The sequence below is a fragment of the Ambystoma mexicanum genome, chromosome 13 (genome assembly GCF_040938575.1).
Source record: "Ambystoma mexicanum isolate Mex_15411 chromosome 13, UKY_AmexF1_1, whole genome shotgun sequence".
Classification (NCBI taxonomy): Eukaryota; Metazoa; Chordata; class Amphibia; order Caudata; family Ambystomatidae; genus Ambystoma; species Ambystoma mexicanum.
This window is the reverse complement of record NC_090938.1, coordinates 474,627,794-474,654,632: the sequence shown is the minus strand read 5'-3', so window position 1 is coordinate 474,654,632 and position 26,839 is coordinate 474,627,794. Positions and strand designations below refer to the sequence as shown.

General features: G+C 47.5%; 1 protein-coding gene across 4 annotated transcripts in view; it reads right to left on the bottom strand.

Moving 5' to 3' along the window:
* Positions 1-26,839, bottom strand: part of KANSL1 (KAT8 regulatory NSL complex subunit 1) — a 1,100,309-nt gene that overhangs the window by 262,480 nt on the left and 810,990 nt on the right. For all 4 annotated transcript variants that reach the window (XM_069634095.1, XM_069634096.1, XM_069634094.1 and 1 more), the window contains 2 exons: positions 23,105-23,300; positions 12,289-12,454 (listed from right to left, as the gene is read on the bottom strand). In XM_069634095.1, the coding sequence (XP_069490196.1) occupies positions 12,289-12,454; positions 23,105-23,300 (362 nt within the window). The remainder of the gene's footprint in view (positions 1-12,288; positions 12,455-23,104; positions 23,301-26,839) is intronic.

Sequence of the window (26,839 nt, the reverse complement as noted above, 5' to 3'; positions counted from 1 at the left end):
GAGATTGGTTAAGAGAAAGACAGTTCAGAAACAAAAACTGATTTTCTCTTAAATCGAGGATTCCCAGCCTGACGGGGAATATTCATGAGCATGTGAATCCATGCCAGACCCCATGCTGGAGAAAGTCAATTTCACTTCATTGCTCTTGGAAACAGTAGGTTATCAAAGAGAATGTATTTAAACCTTTAAGAAATTGAAAAAAGGCTTCCCTGTGCCACTGCACTGAAGGTGCTGTGTGACAATGTAAAAGAGGATGCCTATGGAGTTTGTCAGACTCCATTACCAAAAGAAACAGTGTTCAAAATCACATGAAAAATACATGAGTGGGAAAAAGGGTCTCCCACTCTCCCCAGGTTAAAAATTCAAGTCCTCAAAATCCAGTAAAGTTGCTGGGGGTCTCTATGGTAGAGAGGAATTGGCACATTTTTGAGAATTCTCCCTAACATGGAGGGTGAACCTCCCAAGTCTCTCCGACTCCTCATTCGAAACCTCATTTCATCTAAGAGGACACTTTTAACAGCTTTCAAGATGATTTCTATTTGGTGCACTACAAAGGGGTTCAGGATCAGAAACTTTGACAAGGGGATGCTGTTGTGATTGACTTTCCTTCTTGTTTCCTGCTTGCATGAGGTGTATGCAAGGTGTGATGTCATGTATGGAATGTTAGTAGAATGATTGGAATGTTTGTGTGTGAATGTAATTCCACCCAAGGCAGTTGAAAGATGTAGCCTAGGTGGTGGGAGCCAGTGGGTTCTTGGACTACTTGTTTGTTTTTACCTGGAGAGAGTGACAATTTTTTCCCACACTCTCGTGTATTTTGAACGTGAATTTGACCTGTGTTTCTTTTGGTTATGGAGTCTAACAAACTCCATAGGCATCATCTTTTACAATTGTGTCCCCAAAGCACCCTCAGTGCAGTGACACAGGGATGTCTTCCAGATTTCCCAAGGTTTAAATACCTTCTATGGGATAAAACATGCATTACTTACCATAAAAGCATTTCTGATTATTGTATCTGCTTAGATTCACATGCTATGCATATAGTCCGACATCCAGTGGTCACCACAGACTATTGCATCTCGTCTTTCGAGAATCGAAAGGGGACGTCGGCATAGGCGTGTCTAACACTATCCCGATCGTGACGTGCAGTGTGCCCAAAATCCCTCACGCGCCGAGGTCCCTCCGATAGTATTTTTTCTGCCGCGAGGGAGCCTATGACTAACGTGAGTGAGTACAGAAAAGAGAGAAAGTAGTAAGACTTCTATGTTCCTAAAATCCGAGCGGGGAGGAAGGGTGGGCGCATGTGAATCTAAGCAGATACAATCATCAGAAATGCTTTTACGGTAAGTAATGTATGTCTTATGATGCTTGTTAATCTGCTTAGAATCACATGCTGTGCATAGACTAGCGAGCAGTACCCGGAGTTGGAGGTGGGATGTGAGAAGGAACAGTAGAGAAAAGATTTTAGTACTGCTTGTCCCACCTGAGAATCCGAACAAAATTTGCTCGAATGTACTACTACTCCTTATCACCCTCTGCATATCCAAGAACAGTCACTTTTTAATACTCTGTGAGCAAATCTTGTTTTTTTATGTCTAGAGTTATATAAATCAACATAAAATGGATATTACAGAGATACAACATCAAACGGTGATTAACCGGAAGTTAAGACAAAAGTATTTACAGCACACAGAGCCAAATATTTTTTGGCAAGACAGCCAATTTGTGTGTGTAGGACAAACTCAATCTTGGTGGTTTTTTTCAGAGAATTCACATCTCACAATATACAGAAAAAACAATTCGACATGGTAACATAGAAATGTTAACAATAATTCTTTGTGTTAGACAGTGTCAGTGCACTGTAGTTGGGGGTAGTGAGTCTACACCGGGGTGTTTCAGCCGTTTAGGTGGGCTTGTTGTGCCTCATCTTGTACACGGGCTTCATCAGGACGGGGAGCTGTACGGTATGGAGTCTGTGCTATAGGTAAATTACTTCTACGGGCACTAATTTAGAGATCGCTGGCCGTGATAGGGGATCTGTGCGGTCCTCTCAATGGAGGCTTGTCTCTCTATGGTGGCAGCCTGTTCAATCTCTTTCACCTAGGGGCCCCACATGGAGCTTCCTGTGCGGCTGTAGAGCTTGCACTGCGTCAGCCTGTGCGGCAAGCTCGGCAGCCGCACAGGAAACTCCATGCTGGGCCTCTAGGTGAAAGAGATTAAACAGGCTGCTCTGCGTACAGCCAGCGTGGGCAGGCTTCTTTTCCCCACGTTTGAGGGGTTTTGAAAGAACGTTGGTAGTTCTATGGACTGATTCACATGGAACTTTGAAATGAATTTGGGCGCAAACCTAGGGTGAAAGCACAGAACCACCTTATCTTTGTGAACTGTTACAAAGGAACAGAGCGCTTGAGGTTCACTGACTCTCCAAATGGAATGAATGGCTGTTAAAAAGGCAGTTTTGTAGGTGAGATCTTTGAGACTTGCTCTATGCATGGGCTCGAAAGGAGACCCCCATAAGTCTAGTCAACACCGCATTTAGGTCCCATCCGGGAGCTGGGTTAGAAATGGGAGGGTGAATTCTTTTTACTCCCTCCATGAAAGCCTTAATAACTGGTATCGTCCACAACTACACCTTTTGTTGTGATGTAGTGTACGCTGAAAGCAGCTAAGTGAACCTTTAGAGAGTTAAAGACCAAGCCCGAGTCAAGTAAATGAGTTTGGTACAAAGCAATGTGTGTGGGCGAGCAGTCAATAGGGTTGATGCTCTGAGTTGCACCAGATGAAAAACTGTTTCCACTTACTGGAATAGCAATATCGAGTGTTAGGATTTCTTGCCTCCCTGAGTATGTCCATTAATCTCTGAGGGAGCCGCAGGTGCCCAAACTCTATGACTTCAGGAGCCAGGCCGCTAAATTCAATGTCTGCGGGCATGGGTGAAGAGTCTCCCCTTTGTCTTGCGACATGTTGTAAGGGAAAGGCAGATGCGCGAACCACGGTAGGCTGGTTCATGGTCCATCTTGTTGAGCATGAGAGTCGGGGTGAGGGGGTGGTAAACAAATTTCCCTGACCATGTTATCCAGAGTCCGTTCCTCTAGGAATGGTTCTGGCATAATCTTACCATTGAGCATTCTCCAGAGTTGAGAACAAGTTGTTCTATGGGAAGCCTCATTCTGCGAAAACATTGGAGACGATGTCTTCGTGTAATCGCCATTCGTACTCCATTGGTAGTGGGAAATCTCTGCTGAGTATGTCTGCCAGAAGATCGAGTTCCCCTGGAACATGTTGCGACAATAGGAACATGTGTTTGAGAGCCCACTTCCAAATTTAGTTCGGGATAGTTTGGATAGCCCTGGAGAGCGAGTACACCCTGGTTTGTTCAGATAGTACATGGCCGTGGTGCTGTCTTTGAGGATCAGGACAGTCTTTCCTTGTAGTTGTGTCTGGAAAGCTTTCAGTGCTTTGAATACTACTAATGGATCCAACAGGTTTATGTGGTTGGATGCGATGTCTGGCGACCAAACTCTGTGCACTATTTGTTGAAGCAGGTGAGCTCCCCACCCTGTGAGAGAGGAGTCTGTATTTAGAGTGGCCTCCACTGCAGAGGCGGTGAAGGATTCCCCTTCAAGAGGTTGTCCCTCGACCACCACCGTAGCAAGAGAACAAGGGCTGGCGAGACAACCACTAGATTGTCCCATTGTCCGCTGGCCTGACACCAGTGGCTGTTGAGCCACTCCTGCACTGGATGCAGGTGCGTGTGGGGAACCAAGTAAGACATGGATTACTTAGCGTAAAAGCATTTCTGATGATTGTATCTGCTTAGATTCACATGCTGTGCATATGGTACGACATCCAGTGGTAGCCGCGGAGTATTGCATCTGGTCTTTCGGGGACCGAAAGGGGACGTCGGCATAGGCGTGTCTGAAACACTATCCCTATCGTGACGTGTGTAGTACCCAAATCCCTCACGCGCCGAGGTCCCTCAAATTGTATTTTTTCTGCCATGAGGGAGCCCAAGGCTATAGTGAGTGAGTACATGAAGAGAGCAAGTAGTAAGAAGTCTATGTTCCTTCCACCCCGAGCGGGGAGGCAGGGAGGGCGCATGTGAATCTAATCATCAGAAATGCTTTTACGGTAAGTAATGCATGTCTTCAGATGCTTGTTAATCTGCTTAGAATCACATGCTGTGCATAGACTAGCGAGCAGTACCTGGAGTTGGAGGTGGGTTGTGAGAAGGAACAGTAGAAAAAAGATGTCTTAGTACTGCTTGTCCCACCTGAGAATCAGACCTAGAATGAGTGTCTAGGCAATAGTGTTTTGTAAAAGGTGTGTACAGAACTCCAGGTTGCCGCTTTGCAAATGGACTCTAGGGGAACATTTGCAATGAATGCTATGGATGCCCCAGTGCCTCGAGTAGAATGTGCTCTAGGCTTGAAGGGTAGTTCTCTCTTTGCAAGAGTGTAACAGTGTGATGCATTTGACAATCCACCTTGATATTGCCGATTTAGAGACAGGGTCCCCTTTTCTACCAGCTGCCACTGAAACAAAGAATGGTTTAGTTTTCCTCAGTGGTCTAGTGTGTGAAAGCTTCTTTGGGCCATGTTAGTAGGTCTCTGGAAGAACGTGGGTAGTTCGATTGACTGGAAGCGTAGACAAATTTCCAGAGACTGTTCCCTTTGGATCGGTTCTGGGGGTACCTGGAGGCGTAATCTTGGCATTGGGCGTTCTCCCGTGTAGCGAACAGGTCGATCTCTGGAAACCCCCCATTCTGAGAAGACGCTGGATACAATGTCTTCGTGCAGTCGCCATTCGTACGCTTCTGGCAGAGGAAAATCTCTGCTGAGTACGTCTGCCAGAAGATCGAGTTCCCCTGGAACATCGACCACCACTGCAGAGAGAGAGAACGAGGGCTGGCGAGACAACAGATCTTCCCATTGTCCGCTGGCCTGACACCACTGGCTGTTGAGCCACTCTTGCATGGGACGCATGCGCAGCCGCGCGTGGGGAACCAAGTATATGCATGAGGCCATCATCCCTAGCAAATGCATAGCTTTGCGTACCGTCACCTCTCGACTGGCTACACACTGAGGAACCTGAGAGAGCATGTTCTGAACCCTCTCGCTGGAAGGGAAGACTAGACCGTCTTCCGTACGAATTAGAGCCCCCGAGAACTGTTTTACTTGGCAGGGGAATAAGCTGGATTTCTTTTCGTTTATAGAAAATCCCAGGCTGAACAGTAGATCTTCTGTTTGTTTGGTGTTCGAAAAACAAACGTCGAACGAGTCCCCCGTGATGAGCCAATCGTCGAGGTAAGGGTAAACTGGAACTGAAAGTCTGCGCAGGTGTGCCGCTGCCACTGCCAGGACCTTGGTAAACACCCTTGGCGCCGAGGCTATGCAGAAGGGGAGTACCTTGAACTGGTAGTGTTTGTCCTGAATCACGAACCTTAGGAATTTTCTGTGTGCTGGCAGCATTACAATATGAAAGTATGCATCTTTCATATCCAATATTGTCATGAAGTCCCCTTGATTTAGCAATGGGATCACCTCTTGCAGTGTTACCATGCAAAACCTCTGGGGCTTTATGAACTTGTTCGCTGGGCGCAGGTCTAGAACAGGACGCATGGTGAGATTCTTTTTGGGTACAAGTAGTACACTAAATAGATAACCTTGTTTACCTGATGAATCGGGGCAGCTTCTATGGCGTCCTTTCCCAGCAGCGCTTCCACCTCTTCGATCAGGATCTGCAGAAAGGCATCGATGTTTCGGCGGTCTGAACTGTGGAGGTCGGGCAAATTCCACGCAGTAACCAATGGCGACCGTCTTTAAGACCCACTGGTCTGAAGTTATCCCCTCCCATGCCTTGAGGAAAGATGTTAATCCCACCCCCCCAACCGGGGAGACATGGGAGGGACCCTGGACTTGGTGATTTCTGAGCCGAAGTTGACGCTCCTCTGGAATTGGGGCCTCTGCCTCTATTCTTTACGCGCTTCTGACCCCTCTGGGGGTAGTAAGTGGGGCTTGCAGCTGGTTGACTTGAGTTGAAGTTGCCCATGCTGAAATTGTTTTGAGCGGCGCAGGCTTGTCCTCGAAAGCACCGCCGAAAATTACTGCCGCTCTGTGAAGAGGGTTTCTGGGAAATTTGGTGCAGCGACTTCATAGTCTCGTGCTCCTTCTTGGTTGTCTCCAAGGCATCGTCTACCACCTTCCCGAAGAGGTTGGCCTCTACGATGGGTTTGTTGATAATGAATGCCTGGGTCTCAGGCCTGAAGCCCGACGTGCGCAGCCACGCGTGCCTCTTTAGGAGAGTACCCTGTGCGAGAGACCTGCCTGCTGTCTCTGCAGTGTTCAGGGTATTCTTTACCACATTCTGATTGGCAAGTTCGCCCTCCGAGACAATGGCGAGAAGCTTGGCTCTGGTTGGTTCCGGAACCTCTTGAAGGCCTTCCTGGAGTAGGTTCCATTGGGCGTCGACGTAGCTTGCTGGGAACGTCGTGTTATTGGCAATCCGGACGGTATGGACCGCCGCCGACGTAACCCGTTTGCCTAAGGCATGCAACCTTTTGGACTCCTTGTCCGGGGGTGACTCTCCCGTGGCAAGGGGAACCCCTGCTCTCTTGCGAGTGTTGGTCACCACCAGCGAGTCTGGGATTGTGTGTCCTTTGATATAAAGCGGGTCGGAGGGGTTAGGGTCTAACCAAGTTTTTTTTTGGCGGAGGTTGATCTGATCAGAAGCCCTGAAAAACTGCTCCAGCCGATCCATACACCCCTAGAATTGCTCTGTGGTCCACTTGGATGACCCAAATGGACCTAGCTGAGTAGGAACAGTGTTCTCCGCCAAGAGGCGTTGAGAGGATCTCCTCTGGGATCGTCTTCCAAATCCGTGGAAAAGTTTTCCAATTGATGCTCTTATGGATAGTCACCGAATCTTCGGGAGACAACGCCTCTGATGATGTGTCGGCAGTGGAAATGTATTCCACGGCTCCAGAAGGGCCAGCAGATGGCTTCTCGGATAGAGGCCTACTCGTAGTTTTCAGGCCTGTATGGGCCTTGGAAACTGTTAAAGTCTCGGCGCGTGTAATTTGGGGATTAGCGCTCTTGTTATGTTTGCTACGCCCAGTCGTCATGCGCTGCTGCGGATGGGGGGAAGGCTTCGGATCAAACCGATCCGTGGGCACCGCCGAAATTTCCGGCGGACCCGTTGGCGCTTTCGCCTTCTTCGACGAAGTCGTCGAGGGGGGCGCTTGGGTTGTGTGCTTTGTGCGGTGCAATTGTACGCCCCTGTCACCGGGTGTGGTCCCTGTAGCAAGACCGGAGTCGAGCCTGGAAGGGTCGGGGGCGTGGCGGCCCTAGAATAGTCTGCCTCAAGGTCTAACGTCCGCGTTGGACGTTTGGTCATCCGATGTACCCCCGTCACTTTCGGCTGGTGTCGCGGCAGGGGAGGGAGGCTCCACGCGTGACATTCCATACGCGGCCCACCGCTTCAACCGGCACTCCTTAAGGGTTTTAGGTTTAAGGAGTTTAAACGCCCAACACCGCTTTTCGTGGTGCTGTAGGGGGAGACAAGCGTTCCACTGACATGTGGTCGTCATTCTATCTGACCCTACACACAGGGCAGAATCTAAACGAGTCCTTGCCATAGCATAAGGGAAGGGTGACCAGACCAAAAAGGAAAGCAGTGGAAAAGAGGAAAGACATAACAGTATGGCAAACCCCGAGCCCACTCTCCCTACTGTGTAGGTCGGCCAGAAGGCCCGACCACGTGGTAGTCTGAAAGCCGGATCTTAGGCTCCGGAACCCACAGCCGTAGACGATTCCCCCTTAGTCTTCGTCGAAGATGTTCTTGATGGGCGAAGTGACTTAACGGGGAATAAAACCGACAATTCGGTAAGATAAACAATGTCTCATGAAGAGCTCTGCTATAGGGCGACCAGTTATCTGGGTGGAAAAAAACTATCTGAGGGACCTCGGCGCGTGAGGGATTTTGGGTACTACAAAAGTCACGATAGGGATAGTGTTTCAGACACGCCTATGCCGACGTCCCCTTTCGGTCCCTGAAAGACCAGATGCAAAACTTCGCGGTGACCACTGGATGTCGGACCATATGCAGAGCATGTGATTCTAAGCAGTTTAACACGCATCAGAAACTACGGTTTCCCAGAATAGTAAAGTGAAACTGACTTTACTTAGTGTACTTGCTAGACCCAGCACAACCTATTTTACAATAGAGTGCTGGAGGGGTTACTTAGTATCCCCTGTGTCCGAATGATCCTGTAACATTTTTATGTTACCCTTTCCTCACAGAATGGCTGGTGGCACTGGTTTCGTTCTGAACTACCATAATTTGCAATTACCGCGGCTGTTCGCAGCTCCGGTAACGCTAACCGCGGGAGCCATCTTTGACAAAATTGTCCCCGGTCGTTTTTCGTCATGTCGTTGTGGAAAGGTCATTCTAGAGAGTTTCTCTGCAAGAAAAACCATGTTTGGTCTCTTTGTTCATTTCGCCTTTGGCAGGCTTCAGGAGTGAAACCCGCCTCTGGCTCCAGAGTGTCTGGGGTAGGCAGGAAGTAAGGGAGGTGCCCACCCTGCTGGGTGAGTGACAGCTAGGCTGGAATAAATGGGAGAGAACTGAATAAAAGGCGTCTTTTGGCTTGGAAGGCAGAGTCGACCACTGGACGAAGGAAGCGAAGAAGAGCTTGAAGACGATGCCTGCTGCAACTCCTGGACCGTTGGTTTGCCCGGTGAAGCCCTGCTGCAGTGCCAACTTGCCAAGTTTGTATCGAAAGAGAAGCCCCTGCAAGGACTTCTCCCTTTGAGTTGGTGGGACCAATCAACTCCAAAGTAAGCCACCTGGACACCCATCTCGGAGCCGGTTGAATTTCCTCAGAGTTGCTGCAGGAAACCGTATAGCCAGGGAGAGGGACACCAGATTGTGTGCGTTACTTTTAAGCTGGTCTAAAGCTTTCGGAAGATACTCCGGACTCCCACGAAGCAGGACTAACCAAGCTTGAGTCCCCTCAGCAGAGTGCAGGACCCCAGAAGCAAATAAAGTCAACCTTGACAGCCAGGAACCGCGCTGCTGCCAACTGTGGTGGCTGAAATCCAAAACAGCCCCTGAATGTGAAGTTTGCTGGTAGTGGGTTTTGACAGTCCCAGTGCATTGCAGGAGTCCCCCCGGCGCCTTCCCTCTTGTCCCCACGACTGAGGCCCACTAACAGTGAAATCTGCAGAGCTGCACAGGAACAGAAGTCATCCGCTACATCCTTTCTCCTTTCCCAAGGTACAGTAAAACAAGTCTAAGAGACCCTGCCTCTTACTGTAGAAGTGCTTGTTACTTCCACAACTCACAAGTCTAATCAGCTTGTGGCGCTACATTTGATTCTTCTTTTCATCAAAGACTAAGAACTTGTGCAAAGACTTTTCCATTTACTTACCAGAAGTGCTTGATCCTTCCCAAGACTTTTGCTCATTGACTTTGGCTTAGCCTATTGAATTGTATGACTCTAAAAGTGTTTTGCCCTGCTTAAGAAATTTGTGATCTCTTGTGTTCTAACAACCTTTACCTTTTGACAACTTTTAAGCGTGTTCTGAATGCCAAAAGTAAAATATTAATGTCCCCAGCACCCTTGTTATTGAAGTCACCTATGGGTTTAGGTTGTGTCTGTGGTCCATCCCAAAAGGGTCTTGTCAGATTCAGAAACTCGAAGTGTACAGTATTGAAGTATATTTGTGTGTTACTATTCCATTGCTCCCTTCTGAAGAAGGCTTTATAACTGACTGGTAAATTAATAATTGTTTATGCAAGAAACCTTGAGTGTAAGAGTTTATTTGAATACCTGTAACAGTGAATATTTGTGTAACTCCACTACAGCTCACATTTTCCTCTGGAGATCAGCCTGGCTGCTCAACACGCTACCGAATTGTGTAGTACGAGCTTATACCAAAGTTGGGTTGCATATACCTGTAGTCATAGTTGTTTCTAGTGTTCCCATAGGGTACTGCATTCAAACATTGCCTAACACTCCTCACAGAACAAGGTATTTTGCTTAATGGGATACTATTCCATAAATGTTACAAACTCAGTTAACCTGTGCATACCCTTTTCAAATTCGTCTATGGAACTTCAGGAAGACGAAATACAATTTTATCTGGATGAACAGACTTTAACCTTGTAGGGACTTTGACAAATACTCTATAGACGTAGTACAAGTAGTTCCAGAAGTGGTAACCGGGGGCCGAGACAGCTGTGTAGCTGCATGTGGTGGCGATTTGGCGTCTTTCTTTGTGTGATGGGTCCGAAGAGGCAGTCGATTACTAATTTTTCAGTAGAATTAGAGCCATGCAGCAAATGCGAAGCGGACTTCGAATGCGAGGGTTCGATCTCTTTCGACCAAAGTTCAGTTTCCTTTAAAGCCCCTTTTTACGACTTTGTCTAAGGTTGGGTTGGGGCTGTAGGTTTTTTTGCGTGCCAATTTCGCCAGTGGAATTCCCCATAGCAGAGCTTTCGCCCCCGCCTAGTGGGCCTGGGGACAGACACGCAGGAACTTAGACTCCTCCAATAAGACTTCAGCTTCCAAAACAGAGCTTTAGCTGCTGAGCTCTTCCTCATCCGACCCAACAGCACCAGTGGGGGAAAAGGATTCGGCCTGCATGGCATAGGTTGCCACAGCTTGGTGTGCCTGTTCTTAAGTGGTTTTGTCTTAAAAGGCGTACAGGAATCAAACCACCATTAAGCGTGATCGCGTGGAAGACAACTGTTACACACCCGGTGTGCATCTTTCCAGCAAAATTGTTTAATGCAGGAAGGACAACATTTCAAGGGTGTCCATTCCATAATATTGTATGAATTTAGCAGCAGCTAGAAAGAACTCAGTAGAGAACACAGCAGAAAGAGGAATTCTATAAATAAATGTAAAGGCCCCCCTTCCTGCTCTCCCTACTGCAAGGCCTCAGCCGGCCATTGAGGAGACGCTTGTCAAAGCTACAGACGGTAGTCGCCGGACATTGGAGGATCGATCTTCAAGCAGACTTTCGAAATAGAAACTATAATTATTTGTTAAACTGCAAACTACCTTTGCAGCTGGGCTACGAGCTGCACACATGCAAACGACCACAAGGCGGAATAAAATAATCTGAGGGACCTCGATGTGCGAAGGATCATGGGTACAACGCACGTCGCACAGTGATAGTATTACAAGCAGAGCCTGTCGACATCCCTTTTTGAAACTCGAAAACTAGAATGCAATACTATGCACCTACCACTAGATGTCAGCTTTTGCACAGCATGTCATTCTAAGCAGATTCACAAACCTCAGAAATTGTTTGATATGCAGTGATATTACTACCTGCTAGTTGTGTGTGTTCTAAACGTCTAAACAAATACAAATAAATGTATGACTGTCTAAGCTGAACTATTGTGTCATTCTGTGTGGACTCATTGAGGGCCCCGTGCCATGCCACGTTCACACTCTCCAGAGACTAAGCGATGACTGCTGTCTGCTATACCTTGATTGGGTTTTGGATAAACGCTCAGTCTCCTTGTCTACCATAACCAGGGTGGCCCACTAAAATCTGTCCAACAGGACTGATTTTAAAATCCAACTTAACATGTTTTATGACAATGTACTGTTTTGGTACAGACCCTAGGTATTTTACCTGTGTGTTCTGTCTGGTCACCACCTCCTCCCTCGGCCACCATTATGTTGTGTGCCTATTCTTGGATAGTGGACCTACCTTTTAGTATAGTGTTGTGGAGTGTCTGAATTGACATTTACTGTTATAATACAAATGGTATTTTATTGTGTGTATTGTATTTACATGACTAAGAGGTATATATATGTATAACATTAATAAATGTGTATATTTGTCAGCACACCTGTATTATGGTGTATTTTCTATGGCTATGCATGTGGACAACTATCTTTGTGCCAGCATACATCCCCTTCCTAGTATTAAGTCAGATGATGGCTCTGCCACTACCATTTTAAGAGTTTTAGCTTTCTTTTAGCATCGGGATCTGCAACACCTTAAGTTAGTGCCTGTACAGCACTCACCAGAGGCCTCTGCAAAAAGTCCACAACACACACCATTCTTTAATTACTAGCCATAGACCCCTCTCTTGCAAATGTTTAAACATACACAATTGCCTACTATATCCTACAGAATCACTTCTTGAATAAAGTAGGCAATCTTTCTCCCTCCAGTGCTACTCTTTGTAAAACAACGTATCGATGGGTCACACAAGACAAGTTTGTTGTTGAAACATTCATAATTGTTTGAAGAGGATCATTACCGTCTGGGAATGATAGTACGGGATGAACGCAGGAATCAAGCTGAGAGAGACGCTCTGAAAGAGGAGCTTCATATGAGAGGTCTGGAGACACAGAACTTCGACAGCCACAAAGTGCACATGCTGGGTTGACATCACAGTTGCCCCTTGTCGTAGCAGCACGCTGCACCTGGTAGAGTGAAGGTACAATTTATCATATTGTGTCAGGGATGTCCAAGTAAATCTCTAGATGCATCACACAACAATGTAGAGGTCCCTACAATGTAGATGCAAGCAGACTCCCCTTAACAACTAAACAAAGACAGGTCTCTTACTCTAACAAATTGAGATAGCATGGATTTAGAGTACTGTAATACATGTTTGCGTCTTAAGTTACACCTTTCACAGCAACAGCATCCTTAAAACGGGTGGACAAGATTGACCATCGAAGACAATGGCCAGAGGAGAAAGTCTGCCCCCAATTACTATTAAGAAATGAATGTGCAGTTCAGAATGTTAGGGGAGTTTTCATAAAGTCCACTTCAGGTAAGACTTCATAACACTATCCTGATGGTATACAAATCTCCAACTCTTGGTATCCGTGTGTAATACTCATGGAACCTTGGCAGAGTGGCAGAGCAGTCAGGTTTATCATAAGAGGAAGATGTGAGCTGTAGGCAAGTACACTGAACCCAGTTAGTACAGTAGTCCAAAGAAACACCACTAAAGATTACAATATATATTTATTATTTACACAAGGAAGCTCTTAAAATACTTAGTACATTTAACCAACACATATAGGATTACTTATAAATACTTTTCAAAGGCCACTGCTCAGTTTGTAGTTGCTCGCGGTACAATTGTTACAGAGTTTGACACTAATGACAGTTCTACCATATTATCGGTATTACTGCGCACTCAGGCACAGACAAAGCTATGCGGTAATTGTATTTAGTTGGCAAAACCACAAAGTCTCTTAGGAAGGAAAAGGGTTGGTTAGTCTAACAGTAGCAGAGCTTAAGGTACTAGATGCAGTCTCTTAGCAAACTAATACTTTGAAAGTCCGATCCCTAACTCTATGCAAAAGTCAGTTTGGGGAAGGCTCAAGGTCTCGCGAAGCAGCAGAACAGCAAAGGTTCCTGTGGATACTTTCAGTCTCTAGTTAAGGATGCTAGAAGTATTAACACAATGTTGGACACCCTATTAAAAGGACGCGCAAAAGGGGCAGCTTGGATCAGAGGTAAGAGTTGACAGCCTGGACAACTCTGTGCCCTACAACGATCTGGAGCGACTATGGTATGGTAAAGTTTATTAATAAAGCACCTATACACAGGCAGGGTTTCAAAGCGCACAACGGGGGAGGGAACATGGGGAAAAACAGTCCCTCAGAGCCCTTCAAATTCTGAGACGATAAACGGTCTGCACAGGTAGAGTAAGCGAGTACAATACATTTAACTGTTAGATACAGCAAACAGGCCAGACAGCGATTCTGTGTTTTTTACAAGTTCACATTAAGGGGTGAATACAAGGGAGAACAGAGACCATCTTCAGACAAAGCTGCATTCAGATTGTGCAAGTGCAGGAAGGGCAAGGGAGGGGCAGGAGTCCAAGTGCACCCAGTCAGAAGACACTTGGGTACGTGCGTAGAGAGAAGATTCTCTAGGAATTACTACAAGTGCAGTGAAAGGGGTAGGGTGCAGGGCCCTGAGGCAAGAGCAAGAGAGGACTACTGGGGGCGCCAGGGACCTGCGTGACTCTGAGGAACACCAGGTGGCCAGTCAGCAAGCTGTATGGAAGAGGAGGGAGAGATGAAAGAGCGGTGTGCTAGGTTAGCAGGGTAGGGGGAGAGAGGAGGAGGAGAACAGGAAGGTCTAGAGGAGTTTCCAGAATTTAATAAGATCAGGCTCAAGACAGAGGGTGAGAGGGAGGCTATTCCAGAGGGAGGCGTCTGCTGAGGATAAGGATCTCCCTCCAAATCTTTGCTTGGAGAACGGGCTTACTCGTAGAAGGTTGGAAGTAAATGAGTGGAGGGCTCGGTAGGGACGGTATTTACGAAGACAACGTTGCAGTGAAGTAGACCCCAGAAAGCCTTGTGGACAATGCAGAGGGTCTTTAATTTGATCCTTGCAACCACGGGGAGCCAGTGAGGGGATTTCAGCATGGCACCTGGGCTTAAGGTTAAGGATAACTCTTGCGGTTCTGTTCTGGATGAATTGCAGAGGGAGGAAGAGGCTGTTGCAGTAGTCCCGCCTAGAAAGAACCAGGGCTCTGGAGACAGTGAGACAATGGGGGGAAAGTGATTTCAGGCAAGATTGTATGCAGTACACTGTGGAGACTGCACCAGCCTTGACCTCTTGGCAATAGTTAACTCAACCTTTGGTATAAGCATGTACTACACAAGTTGGTAGAGGGACTTAACAGCCAAACTTATCTCAAGAGGGGTCAATGTGAGCAGCAAGATTGTTACACAGAGACTCACAGCGACAAGTATCCCAATAAACACTTACACTCAAGGTTTCTTGTTTAAACTATTATTAATTTAACAGTCAGTTAAATAAGCCTTCTTTAGAAGGGAGCAATATAGAAGTAAAACAAATATTCACTTCAAAATTACACACTGTTTCTTTAAATCAGCAAATACCCATTTTGGATGGCACACAGATTATTCCTACACCCTGAGGTGACAAATAACTAGGACACTGTGGACATTAATATAGAACTGGTACTTTTAGAGCAACACCGAGGTTGTGTTAAATAATGAGACACCAAGGGAATAAAACAATGGTTAACAAATATTCTTAAGCAGGCAAGTACTTTTTGAACCCTCCAATGCAAAGTAATTTAACCCTTTCCTGGGGGAAGTGCAAAGCCCACAGTCAGAGATGAGTCTTTCAGGGAGCCAGGACAGCCAATGTTAGTTGAGCAAAAGTCTAGGTGAGGTGAAGCCCTTCTTGCAGGTAGGTAAAAAGTCTTGCACAATGTTTTAGATGTTTGTGTAAAATGAGATCATGGTAGGGCCACAAGCTGGGAGGCTTCTGAGGGGCAAGGCTGTAAGCAACTCTGCAAATGCAACCAAGGACAGTCTCAAATGAGAACTAGCACGACTACACGACAAGAGATAAGTCCTCCTAGTTGCACAGTACCTTTTGTTAGAAGAAAAACTGCTTCCAACTGGCTTCTGTTCCTGTGTAGGTCAGAAGATCCTGTTCCTGAACCTCAGTCGTGGAGACGAGAGGGACGACGACTGGGGACTCCTGCACTACGAATGGAAGGTCGGCGACAGCAACGGGCAAACTACAAAATAGCATCACTTTGCGGTTTCAGCTCATTACGACTCTCGCAAATAGCACCACTGCGGTTCTCTGATACCACTATGGACATTCCTCACATCTGGGGTCCAGCACTCTGTTGCGGTTGCTCAGGCTTGGTCAGTCCTGCTTCATGGGAGTCTGGAGGATCTTCCCGGAGGTCGGGTCCGAATTAAAGACACTCGATTCTGGCATTTCTCTCCCTGGCAATCGGTTCATGCAGCAGCAATGTAAGTACAGCCAGCCCCGAGAGGATATCCAGATAAACTAGTCTTGGGGTCGACTGGTCCCACCAACCGAAGGGGAGAAGTTGTCCTTTACAGGTCTTCTCTAGTGGAGGCAAATTTGTAGCTTCAGAACTGCAGCAGGGATTCAATAGGCAAACCAACGGTCCAGGAGTTGCAGCAGTCGTCTCCAAGTTTTTCTTCAGATTCCTGAGTCCAGTGATCGACTCTGCCTTCCAAGCAAAAATGCCTGGTCTTTTATGCAGTTTTCTCCCATTCATAAGCAACTTAGCTGTCAATCACACAGCAGGGTGGCTGTCCTCCAAGGACAGCTCTCCAGCCAATTACCTTTGGATGCATTCTTGTAACCAAGGAGAAAGCACAGGGAGTTTCAGGCACTTCCCTCGCTTCCTACCCTGCCAGATACGCTGGAGCCAGAGGCGGGCTTCACCAGTGAATCCTGCCAAAGACAAAAACGAACACAGGGGCCAAACCTGGTTTGGCACACAGAATAAATCTCAAGAAGGACCTTTCCAACAAGGAATGCCGAAAAAAGAAGACCTTGCCATTTTGACAAAATGGGCACCCATAAGTGCTTTAGTGCAGCTGCAATTGCAGCCCGTGGTAGAAACACACAATGATAGGAAAAAGTAAACCACTGCCACCAGCCATTAATTGTAGAAAGGGTAACATAAAAATGTTACATGAGACAATAGACAAAGGGGCTACTAAGTAACACCTCCAGCACCCTATTGTAAGATAGGGTGTGCTGGGTCTGGTTCTAGAATGTTACAAAGTTAATTTGACTGCTCTTGGAAACAGTAGATCCACCAAGAAAAGGCATTTAAACCTTCTAGAACTTCCCTGTGCCACTGCACTGACGGTGCTGTGTGTCACACTGTAAAGATGATGCCTATGGAGTTTGTCAGACTCCAAAGTCAAAAGAAACACAGAGTCCAAATCACAGAAAAAAAACATGAGTGGGAAAAAGGTCTCTCTCTCTCTCTCCAGTTGAGAAGAACAAGTTACTTATCAACTGGTAACGTTCTTTCGATTGGATGTTCCTCCAACATATTCCTCATTTAGGATGTATTCCATCCAGCTTTAGCTGCTTCGGAAAAAATCTTCGGCAGAGGGCGCAGTGCGTCGATGTCGTCGAGTCGATGGTCCCTCGAAGGCCCCCGTCGCGGGTGATGTCATCGGGTGTACAACAAATGGGTTAGGTGCAGCACAATGTGTGTGGGTGAGCAATTGATGGGATTGACGCCCTTGGTATTACACCAGATGACAAACAGTTTCCATTTGCTGGAGTAGCAATAGCGGGTGTTCGGTTTCCTAGCTTCCCTGAGAATGTCCATGCATCTCTGAGGGAGCTGAAGGTGTCCAAACTCTATGACCTCAGGAGCCAAGATGCTAAATTCACAGTTCGTGGGCATGGGTGTAGGGGTCCCCCCCCCCCCGCCCTGTCCTGAGACAACATGTAGTACCGGCAGGGTAGATTTACTGGTGGTGAGAGGGACATTCCCATTAGATGAGTGAACCAGGGTTGGCGGGCCCACATGGTGACTGGTTCCTGGAGTAGGGAAGTACGGGGTGGGTTTGGAGGGTTAGAGGGGGGGGTTAGGTTGGAGGCGGGAGCTGAGCATAAACTTTATTATTATTATTTTTTTTTATTGGCCTTTACAAGCCTTTAAAAGGAACACAGAAAAAATACAGTTTTTCATCTCAAGTACATAGAGTAAAGTGAGTTCCACCGTAGTCAACAAGTTCCTGCAGCAGCCACACCGCCCCTTGTGCAGCAAGAGTCAAATTTCCCTGACAATGTTATCCAGAGACCGTTCTCCTTGGAGCGGTTCTGGGAGTACCTGGAGACGTAGTCTTGGCATTGGGCGTTCTGAGTTGCGAACAGGTCGATCTCTGGGAAGCCCCATTCTGCCAAGACATTGGACACAATGTCTTCCTGGAGACACCATTCCTATTCTAAGGGCAGTGGGAAATCTCTGCTGAGCACATCTGCCAGAAGATTGAGTTCCCCTGGAACGTGTTGGGACAACAGAAAGATCTTGTGTTTGAGAGCCCTCAACCAAATGTTTTGGGACCGCTTGGATAGCCCTGGAGTGTGTGTGCCCCCTTGTTTGTTCAGGTAATACATGGCTGTGGTGCTGTTTGTCAGGACCAGGGCCGTTTTCCACTGTAGCTGTGTTTGAAAGGCTTTCAGTGCTTTGAACACCGCTAATAACTCCAGTAGATTTATATTGTTGGATGCTACTTGTGGGGACCACACTCCATGCGCTGTCTGCTGTAGCAGGTGAGGCCCCCCACCCCTCACCCCGTGAGAGATGTGTGTCACGAGAGTGGCTTCCACTGCAGGTGCGATTAAGGTTTTCCCCTTCAAGAGGTTTTCCCTCGACCACCACTGCAGAGAGACCGAGAGCTGGCGAGACAACTACCAGATCTTCCCATTGTCCGCTGGCCTGACAACATTGACTGTTGAGCCACTCTTTCATGGGAAGCATGCGCACCCGCGCGTGGGTAACCAAGTATATGCATGACGCCATCATACCTAGCAAGCGCATGGCTTTGTGTACCATCACCTCTCGACTGGCTACATATTGAGGGATCTGAAAAATCATGTTCTGAACCCTCTTGTTGGAGGGAAAGACGAGGCCCACCTTTGTCCGGATTAGAGCCCCCAGGAATTGTTTTACTTGACTGGGGACTAGACGATTTGTTCTCGATGGAGAATCCCAGACTGAACAGAAGGTCTACGATCTTCTGGGTGTTCAAAAAGCATGCGTCGTTAAGAGTCCCCTGTTATGAGCCAGTTGTCGAGGCAAGGGTAAACCAGGATGGACAGTCTGCGCAGGTGTGCTGCCGCTACTGCCAGGACTGTTGTAAACACCCTTGGCGCCAAGGCGATGCAGAAGGGGAGCACTTTAAAGGTAATGCCTGTCCTCTATTAAGAACCTTAGATATTTCCTGCGTGCTGGCAACATTGAAATATGAAAGCATGCATCTTTCATGTCCAATGTTGCCATGTGGTCCCCCTGTTTCAACAGTGGGATCACCTCCTGTAGCGTTACCATACGAAACTTTTGAGGTTTTATACTTGTGTTCCCTGGGTGCAGGTCTAGAACAGGGCGCATGGTGAGGTCCTTTTGGGTACAAGGACGTACACTGAATAAATACCCTTGTTTACCTGAATAGGGACGGCTTCTATGGTGTCATTTCCCAGCAGTGCTTCCACGTCTTGATTCAGGATCTGCAGCTGGTCCGGTGAGAGGCGCTGCGAGCGTGGCAGTCTGAACTGTGGTAGTCGGGCGAATTCCATGCAGTACCCGTTGGCAGCGGTCTTTATAACCCACTGGTCTGAAGTTATCCCCTCCCAAGCCGTGAGGAAAGATGTTAAACGTCCCCAGACCGGGGTAACATGGGAGGGGACCTGGATTTGTTGGTCATTTCTGACCAGAGGCTGCGGCTCCTCTGGAATTGGGGCCTCTACCTCTGCCTTTGCTTCAGCGCTGACCCCTAGGTGGGTAGTAGGCGGGGCTTCCCGATGTTTGTCCAGACTTATAGTTACCCGTGCTGTATTTCTGACTTGCACGGGACTGTCCTCGAATGGATTGGGGAGCAGGGGGGCAGAAGGTTTCAGAGTTATTTGTTGCAAGGACTTAACAGACTCATGCTCATTCTTGGCCGTCTCCCCGAAGAGATTGGTCTCTATGGGTTTGTTGAGAGCGGCCTGTGTTTCAGGCTTGAACCTCGAGTTGCAAAGCCCTGGGCCAGAGACCTGTCTGCTGTCTCAACAGTGTCCTGAGTGCTTTTGATTATATTCTGATTTACCTGCCTGCCCTCGGCCACCATGCTGAGAAGCCTGGAACTAACAGATTCTGGAACCTCCTAGAGACCTTCTTGTACAAGGTTCTATTGTGTGTCTGCATAACTGACCAGCAGCGTAGTGTTATTCGCTATGCGTGTGGTGTATGCAGTTGTCGAGGTAACACGCTTACCTAGGGCGTACATCCTCTTGGATTCCTTATCCGGAGGTGTCTCCCCCATAGAAAATGGTACTCCTGCCCGTTTCCAGGTGAGAGTAACTACCAAGGAGTCTGGGGTGGCGTGGCCTTTAATATACTGAGGGTCTGAAGTAGCTGGCCGAAATAGTTTTTCCACTCTTGGGTTCACTCCCCGGGTCTGAGCTGGCATGACCAAGGAGGGGGCCAATCTTCTTTTAACCAAATTTAGAAGGGGAATGGCTTGGCTTTAGGGGGGTTTCTCCTTGAGAAATTCCTCCACAAAGTCTTGTGGGTACCAACTCCTGTGTAGTGATCTGAAAGTGATCTGCTGCCTTCCTTAAGATGGCATTGAAGGCCATTTGGTCATCTGCAGGCAAAGCCTGGCAAACTGGGGTGGATGGAGGAGAATCCAGGCATAGAACATCAGTATCCTGATCTTGCGTGGGGAGCGTCCATGGCTCCGTTTCCACTTGCTGGGCTTCCTCCCAGTTGTCCATGGCATCCGCCTGGTCCTCAGTGTAGTCCTGCAGGAAGGGTTGTCTTCTTCGCTGTAGAAGTCCTGGTAAGTGTCCATCTGGACCACATCTTCATGGTGGACAGAACCAGAGTGCTGAGAGTCAATATTTTCTTGGAAACGTTAAGCCGATCTTAAAATAGGTTCCCCACGAGATCTCTTAGGGGAAGGAAGCTAAAAAAAGCGAGACAATTTTCTCAAGGCGATCCATGCACCCTTCAAATTTCTCCCTTGTCCACTTAGAGGAACCAGAAGGGCCTAAAGGTGGAAAAACTGTTTTCCGCCCTTTGGCGTCAAAATTTGTCTCCAAGGGTGTTGGACAGAGGCTCCTGAACGTCCTCGTAGGTTTTGCGAGTATTGGGGCACCACGGCTTGTCTTTAGACTTGTCCGCAGCCTGCCCCATGCGTTTCGACGGTGTAGGTACCAACCCGACTGCCAAAGTAATTCTCGCGGTACGGTCTTCAATCTCTGCCGAATCGGCTTGAGTTAACGGGTTCGAAGGCTTATCGGAAGATTTACTGCCTACCGCGGCATTGGAGGGCCTAGCGGTAGATTTTTCACCTGTAGGCCTAGTAAGAGTTTTGGGCCTACTGGGCTTTTAGGGACTGTCGGAGCACCGAATGACCGCGCTTGGGTTAGCACCCTTATTTTTGGAGTGCCCAGTCGCAAGACGCTGCTGCGGATGCGTGGAAGGCTGTTGATCTACCCAATCAGAGGAAACCGCCGACATTTGACAGCCCTGTTGGCGCTTTCACCTTTTTTGACGGAACCGTCGAAATCGGTGGTGGGGTTCTGTGCTTAGTGTGTTGAGGTTTTTGTACACCCCTGTCGCCGGCTGTTGTCCCTGAAGCGAGACTTGCATCAGGCCTTGAAGGGTCAGGACGGGCGTGGCGGACCTAGAAGTGTCCGCCTCAAGGTCTACAACATTCAATACAGATGTTTGTTCATCAGAGGTGCCCCTGTCACTCAGCGGGTGTGGCGGTAGTGGAAGAGGGTTCAGCCCACGACATACCGTACGCGACCCACCACTTTCCACAGCACTCCTTAAGGGTCTTAGGCCGAAGGAGCTTACAAGCCGCACACCTCTTCTCGTCGTGATCTGAAAGGAGACAAGAATTACACATTCTGTGCTCATCTGTCCACAGGTATCTGACCCTACACTTAGGGCAAAACCTAAATGGAGTCCTTTCCATAGTGAAAGGTATAAACAAAGATGACCAGACCTAGAGGGCAAAGAGGAAAGACATAACGAAAGATATGGCCACCCCGACCCCACTCTCCCTACTGTGTAGGCCGGCCAGAGGGCCCGGCCACATGGATGCCTCAGCCGCCGGATCTTAGGCGCCGAAATCCACCGCCGTAGAAACTTCCTGCAGTCTTCGTCAAAGTTTTTAAATCGCTGTCGAAGTGACTTACAAGGGAATAACCGACAAAGTCGGTATAAAGATAAACAATGTCTCCTATGTAAGAGCTCCGCTATAGGGCGACCAGTTATCTGGGCGGAAAAAACTATCTGAGGGACCTCGGAGCATGAGGGATTTTGGCTACACTACACATCACGATAGGGATAGTGTTACAGACAAGCCTATGCCAGTAATTCTGACAACCCAATATGGAAGATGTTGAATGTCCCCAGACCGTACCACAGAGGGCTGCCACTTTGGAAATTTTTTCCATCACTCCCGACGGTTAGCAAGACTGATGCACATCAAAGGGCAATGGATGGGTACGCACTAATCGGCGATATATACAGCATGGATTACTAGGTCAGATATATTGAACTCTACATTAGACCCTACCCCAGCTAACTTATTTTTTTTTAATCAACTTGAACATTTACGTGGGGGTCTCTGCAGAGTGACAATCCTGTGCATGATGCCAGCAGTCTGCTGTACATTGCTGTTGTGGCTACCCCCTAACTGCCCAACAGTTTCCCAGTGGCTGAGAGCAGGCACATTGGCGTCCGATATGGAGGAACGCTGGTCCACGCTACAGCCAATGAACGGCAAACCCAAAGACATATGGCCACCATACCGCAGTTCTCGTAACTGTCCAGGAGAGTGCAAAAGATGTTGAGAATTCAACCACCGATGTATGACCTCTACTCTGTGCACTTAATCCCAATGTACTGTTCCCCAAAACTGACATACTATTAACTGAGTTTCTCATTGTCGTATAATGTTTGTTGATGTCGTAGGAAAGGAAGCATATTCTGCTATTGATACTGCTATCTGAACTACTTTTGTTGCAATGTAAAACACTCTTAAAATAAAAAAATATATATGACAAAATAGTTGTACCAGATGGATTACAATCTCAGTTGACAATACTGCCACCTATGCAATGATGTAGTTAACGAAAGGCTTCGGTTTCGTATTCAATGATGCTGCTGAAGGGACAAGGCCATAAAAGGTAATGCGCCTAAACGCTTTAGGGGCATAAGGGTGTAGTGGTAACACAAATATAAATGCGTCTGTTGCATCAAGTAATAGCATGATTAAGAACAATGTACTGTGGAAAAAGTAGCAGGCTTAGTAGGAAATAGAAAAAACAGTAAACATTGAATGTGGTGTAACAGGGTGATCAATGTGGATCTATGACTCAAGTGTGTCCTCAATTCCTTTGTTAACATTGTATTGTTAAATTATAATTCTCATTCATTATCAATACACAAAACAAAAGTATACTGCAGTTTGTAGTCTTTGTAAACTTACAAGGTATTTAAGTGGTATACAAGTTATTGATTTTGACAGTGTATATGCTGATCAAATATTCACCTTTTTGGAGAGTGCTACAACGCTGCTGGGACGCACTAGCCGCCTTTTCTTGCAGCTCAGGACAGGCCGGGTACGAGCTGCCACACAGCTGCCATCTGGAGGGGAGGGGACCAAGTTTAACCGCTGCTTTTTCTGAGTGAACTCGTCTGCTTCACAGCTGTCCCCTGTTGCCCTTGCCGCCAAACCAGATTGTATGCTAGAAGAAACATTTACAAGAAAAATAAGTATATTGATGCCATGGTGATTCAGGTTCACTTTCATTCTGCTCTCCCCTAGTGGCCCAACCAGTTGGGCAGCCTCTATTACTGTAAGCATGTCTGGAAAAGCTGTGCCAAAAGAAAGTGGTCACTTGAAAACATTTTTAATGGCAGAGTAGCATGCGTGCATCTCCCCATTGCGCCCCCCATGCGCCGTTCCACCCTTCCACATGTCTCACCGGCTGCTACATCAGATCTGTAATGTTATTTTTCGCCAGAGGCAGTTGTAAAACACTAAATGCTTTCGGGGGGGGGGAGGGGGGGGGAGTACAGTGTTGGGGAGAATTATCATTTCTGTGCTAATTCCCTTCAACCTTAGAGACCCCCAGCTCTTTTGCTGGACTTTAAGACTTTTAAATTTCAACCCTGGAGTGAGTGAGCTCTTTCTCACTCGTGTTTTGACCTGATTTGGATTACGCGTTTCCTCTGTTTTTGGAGTCTGACAAACTCCATAGGTACAGTGACACACCTTCAGTGCAGTGTTTAAATACCTTTTCTTGTGTGTACTAAAGTGAAATTGGCTTTACTTAACTTTTCTCTTTGGGGGTCCAGCACACTCCATCTGAAGTGGAGTGCTGGGGGGCTACTTAGTAGCCCCTTTTTTCTACTTACTCATGAAAGACATGCATTACTTACCGTAAAAGCATTTCTGATGGTTGTTTCTGCTTAGATTCACATGCTGTGCATAGTCCAACATCCAGTAGTAACCCTGGAGTATTGCATCTTCTCTTTCGAAAATCGAAAGTGGACGTCGACATGGGCGTGCCTGTAACACTATCCCTACTTGATGTGTACTGTACCCAAGATCCCTCAGGCGTCGAGGTCCCTCCGATTGTATTTTTTCTGCCAAGAGGGAGCCTTATGACTATCGAGAGTGAGTACAGAAGAGAGAGAGAGGTAAGACGTCTATGTTCCTACCATCCGAGCGGGGAGGAAGGGTGAGCGCATGTGAATCTAAGCAGATACAACCATCAGAAATGCTTTTACGTTAAGTAATGCATGTCTTCTAATGTTTGTTAATCTGCTTAGACTCACATGCTGTGCATAGACTAGCGAGCAGTACCCCGAGTTGGAGGTGGGTTGTGAGAAGGAACAGTAGAGAAAAGATGTCTTAGTACTGCCCGTCTCACCTAAGAATAAAACCTAGAATGAGTGTCTAGGCAATAGTGTTTTGTAAAAGGTGTGTACAGAACTCCAGGTTGCCATTTTGCAAATAAATATGAGGGGAACATTTGCAATGAATGCTATGTACGCCCCAGTGTCTCGAGTGGAATGTGCTCTAGGCTTGAAGGGCAGCTCTATCTTAGCAAGAATGTAGCCGAGTATAATGCATTTGACAATCCATCTAGAGATAGTGGATTTGGAGACCTCGTCTCCTCTTCCTGCTGCCACCGAAACGAAAAACTGATTCGTTTTCCTAAGTGGGCGAGTTCTTTCCATGTAGAACATGAAAGCTCTGCGTACATCCAGTGTGTGCAGGGTTCTTTCTCCCATGCTTGAAGGATTTTGAAAGAACGTTGGTAGTTCCATTGACTGGTTCACATGGGACTTTGAAACGAATTTGGGCGCAAATCTAGGGTGAGTGCGCAGAACCACCTTGTCTTTGTGAACAGTCACAAAGGGATCTAGGATTGAGAACGCTTATAGTTCACTAACTCCCCTGATGGAGGTAATGGCTATTAAAAAAACAGTCTTAAGGATGAGGTCTTTAAGACTTGCTTTGTGCATGGGCTCGAAGGGAGCCCCCATAAGCCTAGTCAACACCACTTTTAGGTCCCATCTGGGAGCCAGGTTAGAAATGGGAGGATGAATTTTCACTCCCTGCATGAAAGCTTTAATAACTGGTATCTTCCACCATGACACTTTGTTTCTCGACTTATGAACGCTCTACTTAGATCTTGGCGGACCCTTAGGCCTCTCAAACTTTTGAAGAGTCCCTAAACTGCCGCCTTTGTGAATCAGCAGACACGATTCTTGCCAGGCTGTCTTCAACATCTTCTCCAGACGGGAGGCGTGTAGCAGCCCACCAGTGTAAGGGAGTCTTTTTCGGCGGAGCCGAAGCTTTGCCTTTATCGGCCACCTTTTCCGGTAGCACCGTAATTTTTGGCGGTGTTAGGCCTTGTCTTGAGTTGTAGCAGTCCTCGGCGAAGCCAAAATCTTATCGTCACCGTACGCCTTCTTGTAATGCGTGTCGACGTAACTATGTATTTTTGGGGTACCGCCCTTCGTCTTGGATTGTCTAGGCGCATATGCGGCTGCGGGGAGGGCTGCAGATCCTGGCGGTCGGCAGGTATCGCCGGAGTTACTGGTGTACCTGGTTAGCGCCGAAGTCGTCTTCGATGGAGTCGAAGTAAGGCTGGGGGTTGTGCGTTTAGTGCCGTGCACGTCTTTGTCGCCGGTGTGTGACTTACCCATAGCAGATCTTACGCCGTGCATATTGGGGCCAGGGACAGACTATGCGGAATGCAAGCGTTCCGTAGAAAAGGTCAACAACCTCCGGTTCGGAGGTCTGATGGTCACTCTCGCCGTCGTCACATTCGGTGGTAGAGGCAGTGGGAGAATTCCCGGCCTTGGAGATACTGTAGGTCGCCCACCGTTTTACCCTACGCTCCTTTAAGGTCTTGGGGCGGAGGAGCTTACAAGCCGCACACCCTCCCCTCTTTGTGATCGAGGGGCAAGTACCAGTTACACCGCCTGCTTATCGCTTATCCTTACATGGGAATTTGCTCTTACAAATAGGGCACAATCTAAATTGAGTCCTCTCCATAGCTGAGGGCACACAGAATGACTAAAACCAAACGGGAAAGAGGAAGGAAAGGCATTTTCAGTTTGAAAAGAAATGTCCACCGCAACCCCACTCTCCCTACTGTATAGGCTGGCAGAAGGCCCGGCTACATGGTTGGCAACGCCAACAGGATCACCGTCCGTCGAAGTTCTCGCAGGTCTTCGGCGAGACTGGAACAGCCGTCGAGATAAAGGACAGAAGGGGTGATCTGAACTATTTTATAGAATTATTCGACCAAAGGTCGGTTGGACAATAGCAATGTTCTTTACGAACTCTGCATAAGGACGACTCCCAACACTTGAACGTGCAGTAAAAATCTGAAGATAGCTGCAAGAGAAGGGGCTTAGGTGGAGGGCAGTCATTGGCTGGGGGCAGTAATTATAAGTTACTCACCATAGTGACTAACCTACTCCTAGTCCACAGTCCCCTTTCCTCCATACCGTATGGCCATCCCTTCCAAGGGACGGGAGACGGAACCTTTTTCACCAGAAGAAGTTACTTCTTACCTTGTAACGTTCTTTCGATGGGATGTTCCTCCGACGTATTCCTTATCTTGATAGACTCCCATAGCAGTGGTGTGAAAGAGGAGGTGGGAGTAAAATTGGAATATTCCCCTTTAAGAATGAACAGAATGTTACACAGCTTTGCCAAATCTCGTCTCCTGGCTTGAGGAGGAATCCAGGCTATAGAATT